At 45.0% G+C, this 10,000-nt stretch overlaps 1 protein-coding gene across 1 annotated transcript in view; it reads right to left on the reverse strand.

Annotated features, from left to right (window-relative positions):
- inhbaa (inhibin subunit beta Aa) overlaps positions 1 to 6,714 on the reverse strand; it is a 13,436-nt gene extending 6,722 nt beyond the window's left edge. Inside the window, exon 1 of the mRNA XM_062379663.1 lies at positions 6,000 to 6,714. Within this exon, the coding sequence (XP_062235647.1) occupies positions 6,000 to 6,531 (532 nt within the window). The 5' untranslated portion in view covers positions 6,532 to 6,714. The remainder of the gene's footprint in view (positions 1 to 5,999) is intronic.
- Between the last annotated feature and the right edge of the window lie 3,286 nt (positions 6,715 to 10,000).

Genomic DNA, 10,000 nt, shown 5'->3' on the forward strand with positions numbered 1-10,000 from the left:
CTAGAAAAGAGATTTAAAAATACACAACCATTTAATACCACCATAACGTTACCATGGCAACCACATGAAGCGCTTCCTCCATTCAAACAGGAAGACGACCCCCCCCCCCATACACACACACACGCTGATAACAGGCCCACTTCAGACACCGTCTACAAACCAATGAAAGTCAAGTGTATGTAGACTCCGCCCACCTAGGTGATGACAACAAACTTCTTCAGACCCTAGACTACAAAGTGACACCAGAAGAAACCAGATCAAAGTGTGAGTAGATATGTATTTTCTTAATTTCTCAGGACAAACGATTGAATAAAAAGTCTGAACTCTCTCTGAGCACTAGAGAAGTCTGTATTTTACTTCCTTTGATGTCATTTCCTGGAGAATCTTCTAATACTACATGTCTCTAAAACAGCTTCAGCTAAAACGTTCTTTAAGTCAATAAACTATTATAAATTATAAAAGTTCTGAAACTTTTATAGATTGGATAAACACTAAAAACCTGGAAAGGTTTTTTTAAATAATAAAAACTTATAATATTCTCAATGTAGAAACATGAACTAAATATTTCTCAACTTTTCATTACTTCTTTTAACTATATAGATCTTACGTTTGTATATAAGCCACAACTCATAACTACAGCACCAAGTGTGACACAATCCACCGTTGAAAATGGGGCATCATAAATTTATTCCACGGTTTTAATTTATGTAGTTGTCTTTATGATAATGAGACTTTATATTTGTGCCGTTTAGGCCTTTTACTGATTGATGGTGAATATGTTTCACCAGTTCACCGCAGGATTAAGCTTGTTGTCTTTCTTTATTCCTCTTTTCCATTAAAAGGATCAGTCCGCCTTTTCTTCTGTCACTTTAGTTTACATTAGGAGGGATCAGTGGGCTGGGTCCACCCCCTCCCCACAGACACACACACACAGATACACACACACATATACACACACACACTACTTGTTTGAAACGTCTGTGTTTAAGAATCAACCTGCAGGAGTTTAAAAGGGCGACAAAAACCAGGATGTTACAGAAGAGTTCACGTGATGTCGTTCCACTTTAGGATCTCGAAGAAAGTGGATCCGGACAGAAACCGGCTCCAGAGAGTCGACGCCCTCTCGCCTGATTGGCAGCACGTGTCTCTGTGTTGGTAAACACACTAAGCAGTTCAGGACGTGAGACTATCTCTGCGTATCTCTGCTAGCTGTGAATCCTTCTGCTAAATATTCATGAGGTCACGTCTCCAGAAACGAGGATCAAATATCTCAGAATCAAACGCTGCCGCTGCCGAGTCGTGACCACGAGTTGCTTGATCACTTTCAAAGTCTTTTTTACGTTTGAAGAAATTTTTAATTTTTAATTTTTCGTTATATTTGTGTCAGAAAGAGGAAGAAGATTCTGACATGAAAACTGAAGTCAGACTTGGAATCCAAGATAAAACATTATCATGATAATAATAAGTAACCATGTTCCACTTAGGGTTAGGGTTAGGGTTAGGGTCAGGGTCAGGGTCAGGGTCAGGGTTAGGGTTAGGGTTGGTCCTAACCTCTACATGAGGAAGCTTGTTTCTCTATTTTCACTGAGGACCTTGTGACGTGTGGAACCAGTGTGTGAAACATGGTCTTTGATATATTTTCCACACTGTGATTAGTACAGAGAATATTCGGTGGTAATTTAAAGAGACGATGAAGTGAAACAGTTTGTTGTAACAGCTCAAGTCGTGAAGATGTTTCTGTCGCATGCTGCAGCTGTTAATAAAACTGAACTGTGAAGTTTAAATTCAAACCTGAAATCACATGAACAAGTGGGAGTGAGGACCTCAGCTCCACTTTCCTCTGTTTTCAACACAGTGATTTTATGGCATGTTTTCATTTTCAGACCTTGTCAACAAAGACAGATTTCTCTCTCAGGACAACAAAGTTTTGAGCTAAATTGAAGTTGAAGTGCCAGCTCCTAACTCTCTCTGTCCGTCTGGGTTCCCAGGCCAGTTTATTTATAATGAGAGAACAGATGAGCCTTTCAGTCAAATGTCCCGGCTGCTTCAGCTCGCCGCTTGCAGACGAACTCCTGACACGTCTGGAGATTCGGACCAGAAGTTCTGACTTTGATTCGGTCTGGAATCAAAGCCTGACATCATCCAGACACTTTTCTGCACAAAGACGAATCCTAAACTCACTTCACCAGAGAAGCTGCCATTGATTCTAACGATGAACTCATCATCACGTGGTCCAACCAACACTGCACAAAGCTCGCTGACACAGAGCGTCTCCTCCACCGGGCCCACACTCCAAGATTCATCTGAACTCTTCATTCTGGATCCACGTGATCACAGCTCCCAGGTCTGCAGCCTTACACCTCCATGAAGCACGTTGCACGTTTTAAATGTGCAGAGAGATCTATTGAGTGAGGATCTAATGAAACAGAGAACTGAGGCGGTGGCGTGATGGAGGGTGAGAACTTCCCTCGTGAAGGAGGAGAAGAAGAAGCTCCTCTTCTCATCAGGACTGTTCCTCCACAACATTTAACAACCAGCTGTTTCCTGCTGTGTCACACTCGCAGTCCGACCAGCTTCACTGTGAGACCAAGGCGTTGAGTCATTCAGGGACAGCCCCCCCCCCCCCCGTTTGAACTGGACCATCAATGCCGTCCTGTCCTCCCTGATTCCGGATGTTCCTCATAGCAGAGAGGACATAGACGCAGCGATGTCTCACTCTGACCTTGTTTCAGTGAAGTTGGATTCACGTCAAGTATTGAAGACACAAACTTCACCGATATTTGAGCAACAAGTTTCAGTAACACAACTGAAAAAGCTCTGGAACATTCACTCAGTTAGGAAGAGGTTCAACGTGACAGCATTCAAATCACTGCAGATCAAAGGATTCTTAATGTTCAATACTTTGAACTTTTTCAATATCACAACCTTCATTAGTTATTTATTAACAGAAAACAAGGGGAAATCTTATCAGGCGATAAGGCTGTTTCTCTTGTTCCAGTGAAAAAGGTACACGAAGCTTCCCTAGTGCCTGGCTGCCTATGCTGCCAAATCATATACATATACATATATATATATAATATCATCCACATTTGTTGTTTCAGTGAGGCAGCAGGATGGTGTGTGTGTGTGTGTGTGTGTGTTCACAGTGATGAAGGAACATAGTGCAGTGTAACAGTGACTCACTGATGTGTTTTTAAAGCTAAGTCACATTCACAGCCTCTTCATCTCTTCAGTCACATCGTGTTTCAGCTCTGGACTCAATCTGGAGTTATTTACTATCAAGTGACTCATCTCCTCAGACATAGAACATCTTTGGCTGCCGTCAAGTGAAGCCAAACGATGTCCACCAAAACAAGCCACCGGGGATTCAAACCAGCAGCGTTATAGAGATTCGGACACGACTGTAAACACGCTATTAACACGCTAAAGCCACGTCACATACCAATAAGAAGAGGGAGCCTTTAGAAGTTGGAGAGAAGTGACCGATATTTAGAAAATAGGAACAGCATCAGAGAGAATAAAGAGAGAGGAGGAGGGGAGTCGATGCCAAGAAAAAGACGATCAGAGGAAAGAGAGGAAGAGAAAGAAAAACGAGTGCAGGAGAAAGAAAACAGAGAAAGGAAATATGCTAATTGTTGTTTATTTTAATATCAGACAACGTTTTCGTCTTTCTTTGTCTTTTCTGTCCACGGGTTTGATTGGCTGTTTCCTCTCAGTTGTCGGGGGTCAGTGAACCGCACCCCAGAGCTTGTCAGATGAGTTGCTGGTTTGAATCCCCAGACGGAGGCGGCAACAGATCCAACAAAGACGGGTTTATTCGGTCTGAAGGGGAGATCGAGGTTAGCTCGAGCGAGAGCGAGGCGGATGGAAGTGGATTGTGGAATGCTGCTAATGATGTGTTCAATTAAGTTCAATTAGCCTAATTGTCCTCTGTGTGTTTGTGGAGGGTGTGTGTGTGTTTGTGTGGTTGTGGTGGGGAGGGGGGGCAGGGAGGGGGGGTGAGGCGGAACAGTCCAATGGATGGACAGATAGATATTGTGTCGGCGCTGCTAAACGGAGGTTGACACTTCGTCTACGCCAAGAATTCAGTCGTCCCTCCGATCCCTTACTCACATCTCTGTCGCCCAAAATAATTACTGAGGTCCCTGAACGCATCACTTCCTCCAAACAAAGCCCCGAGCGACTGGTGCAAAGAATTCTCACAGCGGTCGTTTCTTCCTCCGACGTAAACAGCAGCATCTTTTTTTAACTTAAACTCTGCTGAACTTTTCAGCCTCGAGACAATATGAACATAATGAACGCAGAGTATGAATAACTCTGTTATTGAGCATTAATGACGTTTAACATGGTGGTTTGGAGTCTTTCTGCCCCCTAGTGGCTTAAAAATCCAGAATCAGTTTTCGGTTTGTTGTGTTAGTTTGAGTTGTGTAGACCTGTTGGTAGCAGAGACGTTTAACTTTGGACAAATGATTGTGTTAATTCATGTTTTATAGGTTTGGGTTAAAAGAGATAAAGATACGAACAGATGATTTTCTTTCACACAACAACACTCACGGTCTGCCGGCGCGGACCAGGCGACCAATCAGGGAGCTCGAGCAGCGCTACCAGAATCTGGTTCTGTCAGAAGACTCCACGGACTCATCCACTAGATTAGTGTTTTCTTTCTATTCACTGTGAAAGACTGTGGTCAGTCTGTCAAATATCAAACGTCAGATGACATCTTACATCACTGATGAGTTTTATATGCACTGTAGATAGATATATTTATATATATAAGTAAATATATATATAAATTTATATATAAATATATATAAATTTATATATATATTTATAAATATATATAAATTTATATATATATTTATATATATATATAAATTTATATATATATATATATAAATTTATATATAAATATATATAGGATGAAGTCACTTCTCTGCAGTGGTGAAACATCGTCCTGCTGTGTGGTCGAGTCCGAGTCCGAGTTAGGGCTGAAGCACGTAAGGATGTGTGAACACCGAGCTGCCACCGTGACGGAGAGGACGACTCGCACAGCGCCACCGAACCCCCCCCCCCCCCCCTCTCTCTCTCTCTCTCTCTGTCCCTCGGACTCCTCTCTGTGGCTACCGTCTGTCAGACAAGTGTTCCAGTGCACACACTCACACTCACACACACTCATACACACTCACACACACACATTCACACACACACACTCAGACACATTCACACACACACACACATACACATACACATACACAGACTCATATACACACATACACATACACATGTACATATGCATACACACACTCACACACACACTCATAAACACACAGACACACTCATACATACACACACACACACACACACACACACACATACACACACACACACACACACACACACACATACACATACACATATACATATACATATGCATACACACACTCACACACACTCATACACACACACACACACAAACATTCACTCATACACACACACTCATACACACACACACATACACATACACGTACACATATATACACACACTCACACACACTCATACACATATACACACACACACTCACTCATGCACAATCATACACACACACACGCACAAATCTGCTCTGACTTTAAGTAGATTATGAGGTATTCTTTGGAAACAGCAGAGGCTATTACAGAGGTGTGTGTGAATGTGCGTGAGTGAATGTGCGTGAGTGAGTGTGTGAGTGTGTGTGTGAGTGTGTTGGTTAGAAGGTGGAGTTACAGGTGACACTGATCGTGTTCAACAAGCAGATTCTTCTCTTATGGCCCACACACACATTTAGGTTTGAGGACAATCATTGACATGAAGAGCTTTAAAAAAACTCTAGTTTGTGAGCCAACCACAAATACACAAAAATGTGTTGACATCATGACTGTCGACACAAAGTGTCTTTGTCTTACATAGAAAAGTTTTACATGTCTCAATGTCAAAAGATGCTGAAACACACACACACACTCACCGGCCTCTGCGAAGGTGATGATCTCTGTCGTCTCCTGTGGATCATCTCCTCCATCCACCGCTGCTCCTCCTCCACCTCCTCCACCTCCTCCCCGGCCTCCCCGCCCTCGAGCCTCCTCCTCCCCCTCGATCTGCACGCTGCCGTCTTCCGCCACTCGCCCCACGTGAAGCTTGCGCAGAGCGTTGAGGAGAGCGCCGCGCGGCACGGGCCGGGTGATGTTGGGCCGTGCCTGGAGATGCAACATGTTCAGGATGTGCCTCTTCACCGCTTCAACCACGTCTGGCTGAGCCTCCTCCTCTTCCTCCCCCGCCGTGCCCCCCTCGTTCCTCCTCATCCTGGCCAGGGCGCAGGAGGGGCAGTGGGAGCTGGGCGCAGCCTCCGGCAGGGGCTGGTGGTGAGGATGGACGGTCAGAGAAAGCGGCGGGGGATGAGGTTCAGACGCCGTCTCCAGAGACGAGCTGCCGCTCTGCACCAGGACCAGGACCAGGACCAGGACCAGGACGGTCCAGCTGAGCAGAGGTAAGACGGACATGATGAAGGGAGATGCCTGATTGGCTGTTGGGTCAGAGCTGGTGATGCAGACAGAGCGACAAAGAAAGTTTTTGGCCAGAAGAAAAACGGGTTAAAGAAATCAAAATCTCTCTGGTGTCCTCGTCCTCCGTCCCTCGCTCACTCGCTCTCTCAGAAGTTCGGAAGCTGCAAAGTTCAGCTCAGAGTCCACCTGCGAAAACGGAGGGAAAAGAAAATCTGTGAAGGAGCGAGAGAGGAGATCAACAAAGAAAAAACAAGGGCCAGGGAAATGAGTAATCCTTATCTTTAGGGACAGATGGCTGGAAAATGTGGAGGCGTCACAAGAGAGAAAGAAAGAAAGAAAAAACAAAACAAGAAGAAGAAGAAGAGGAGGAGAAACTCAGAGGTGATGAATGGATGGTGAAAAAGCAGAGAAGGAACAAACGGTGGAGAGCAAGAGGACGGAGATGGAGTCGCTGCAGAGTGTGTTCACTAAGTTATCCCAGACGCAGGGAGTTCCTCTCTCTCTCTTTACCTCTTTTCCTCTCTCTCCCTCTCTGTGGCGAATGCATTCCCTCGCTCACCAGTTGAATGGTTTTACCGGAGTGGGTTGGACTCTCTCTCTTCTCGCTCTCGTCTTTCTTTCCTTCCCTCCCCTTCTCTCTCCTCTCTCTCGCCCTGGCAGCCTCCTACCATAATTATACCTCACTCCATCCCTCTCTCCCTCTCTCTCTCTTCGACTCCAGTCTCCTCCCATCTCGCTCCGTGACTCATAGCACTTCCAACTTTTACCTTCACCCTCCTCCCTCCCTCCGCTCTCTCTCTCTCTCTTGATTCATTCCTCCCCTCCCTGAGTTCCTCCCTCTGTTCCACTGTTAATGGAGCAAAGCTGGGATTCCTTCATCCCTCCCTCCCTCCCTCCGTCTGTGAATGAGTTACGTGTTGAGGGGAAAATCTTGGATGACTTGTTCTTCGCCTGTGACTCTCCTGTCTGTCTCTCTATCCCCCTGTCTATAGGTCTATCTGTCTGTCTATCCCTCCAGCAGTCTACCAGTCTGTCTGCTGTTCATCTCCAGTCAACATTATATCTTCTTCTCCTTCTCCTTCTTCTTCTTCTTCTTCATCTTCGAACCCTAACCAATTCCTTTGTTTTTCAGTTTTTAAAGATCAAGGTTCTGACGTTCTTCTGGTCCACGTCCACAGTTTGTCTCGAGCCGACACAACGTTAAAGTGTTGTTGTTTGTGTCGTGCTCAGTGTGATGAGGTGAACGTGTTCGTAAGGATTCATCAGTTCATCAGCTGTTACTTCTTCAAGGAGTTTAACATTTACTTTGTGAACTGAGACAAAGTCTGTCCTGACTTTTCTCCACCCAACCGTTCGTCTGTCTTCACAGAGGACATCAAGATAAAAACCACAAACAAGCATGACCTTATAAGGAGATCATCTTCTTCTTTGTCACCATCTTCATCCTGAAAACGCCTCAGCATCTTCTCCAGACGTTCGTCTCACTTCATTTCCCATCAGCCCCGTCATTCCTGCTGGACGCAGACGGAGTCGATCATTGTGTTTGTTTAAGTTGAGCTGCTGAGTCACACGTCAAGTCTTTCTTCATCGTCTCCATCGTGGAGAGATGAAGTAACAACAGGTCCTTAATGGAACGTTCTGGATTAAACCAGGATTTAAACCTGTTGGATATCTTCTGAATTTAATCCGTTTTTAAAGAGTTGTTCCAAAAGGATTCTGAGGCTGAGTCATCATGAGGTTCTTCAGAGTTCACCAGGTTCTGAGGTTCTAAGGGGATCATCTCACATCATAAGGTTCAACTGTCAATAAGACTTTAAAAAAGAAACAAAGACAGGATTCGAACTGAGAAGAGAACCCCAGCAGTTTAAGGTTCTCAAAGGTTTACAGGTTCTAAAGAAGGTTTGCTGCTTTCACAGATGTTCTGCAGTGGTTCTAGTAGCTTCTATAGGGGAACATGCATAGATTTGATTAAGTATTGAAGAATGTCTGATCAGTTTCTAAAGGGTTCTTTAGTTCTGTTTGCTATATGACCGTATGAGTTCCTGTCTCTCTCCAACATGTGGTCGGATACCGGAGGAGCCAGAGAACAGAGTCACAGCTGAGTGTAGAGGAAACAGAGAAGACGTAGAGCTACAGACCAATCAGACGTCTGGGATTCACCCTTTGCTGTGGTGACATCATGACTGCGGGGGAAGTGTGTGTGTTTCTGTGTGTGTGTGTGTGACTCGTCAGTTTTCCTTTGAAGAAGAAGAACCTCCAGCTCATGTCTGTGAGCTCACGCTCACTCAGTGGCCTCATAGAGGCGTTGGTATTGTGTATTGTTGAGTGAACGTGTCTGCACTGGTGGGTTCTTTAAATAACTCACAACCTGTGAGTCATGAACCCGTCGTCAGCAGCTCGTCCACTCGTTTGGGAAGAGAAGTTCCCTCCAGCCGGTGGAACTGATCATCTGTGAAGTCCGGCCTCCTTCTGGTACAACGTGAGAACCAGGAGTTTTCACAAAGTTTCAAACGATGTCTGAATTTTAGTCAAATGTGTGAAACTGATTCAGCAGAATATTGTCATGTGAGGAGTCACATGACAATCACAGTTTGATGGAACGTATATTTCTACCTGAAGTCAAGTGAAGGAAGCGTTGAGACGTCACGGGAGACAAATCAAACGCACCTCAGCTTCCTGTCATGTCTTCATCTGATCTGGTGTCTGTTTGGGTTCATGGGTTTACTGTTTTATTAACATGACGTCACTTGATCTCCTCACCTGTGTGTGTGTGTGTGTGTGTGTGTGAACTGCTTCATCTAGTGGACATAAATTTAACGTCTCTATGACCTCATGGTACCTCCACCTTTACCTTCCTCCTCCCTTCATCTTTAGGTTTGTCTCTATACTTCCTCTCCTCATTTATTTGTCTCCTTTCCTTCCCTCCTATGTTTATAAGTTTTATCCTCTGCTTCCTCTCTCCTCCTTCCTCCCCCCTCCCTCTCTCTCCTCCTCCCTCTCCTCTCGGAGGAGCAGGTTAATTTATATCTCAGTCTGCACAGTCTTATTGGTCTTGGTGGGTTCCTCCAGCTGTGTGATGGATTGTGTTGCTCTGACCTCACAGTGGGACATCTGAGCGAGAGACACTGCTGCTGTAAAGACCCTCGCTCTCTCTCGCTGTCTCTGTCTCTCTCTGTCTGTCTCTGTCTCTGTCTCTGTCTCTGTCTCTGTCTTTCTTTCTCTCTGTCTCTCTGTCGCTCTGTCTCTCTCTCTCTCTCTCTCTCTGTCTCTGTCTCTGTCTCTCTGTCTCTCTCTGTCTGTCTATCTGTCTCTGTCTCTGTCTCTGTCTCTGTCTTTCTTTCTCTCTTTCTCTCTGTCGCTCTGTCTCTCTGTCTCTGTCTCTGTCTCTGTCTCTGTCTCTGTCTCTGTCTTTCTCTCTCTCTGTCTCTCTGTCTCTCTGTCTCACTCTCTCTCTCTGTCTCTCCCT

The sequence above is a fragment of the Platichthys flesus genome, chromosome 21 (genome assembly GCF_949316205.1).
Source record: "Platichthys flesus chromosome 21, fPlaFle2.1, whole genome shotgun sequence".
In the NCBI taxonomy this organism is placed as follows: Eukaryota; Metazoa; Chordata; class Actinopteri; order Pleuronectiformes; family Pleuronectidae; genus Platichthys; species Platichthys flesus.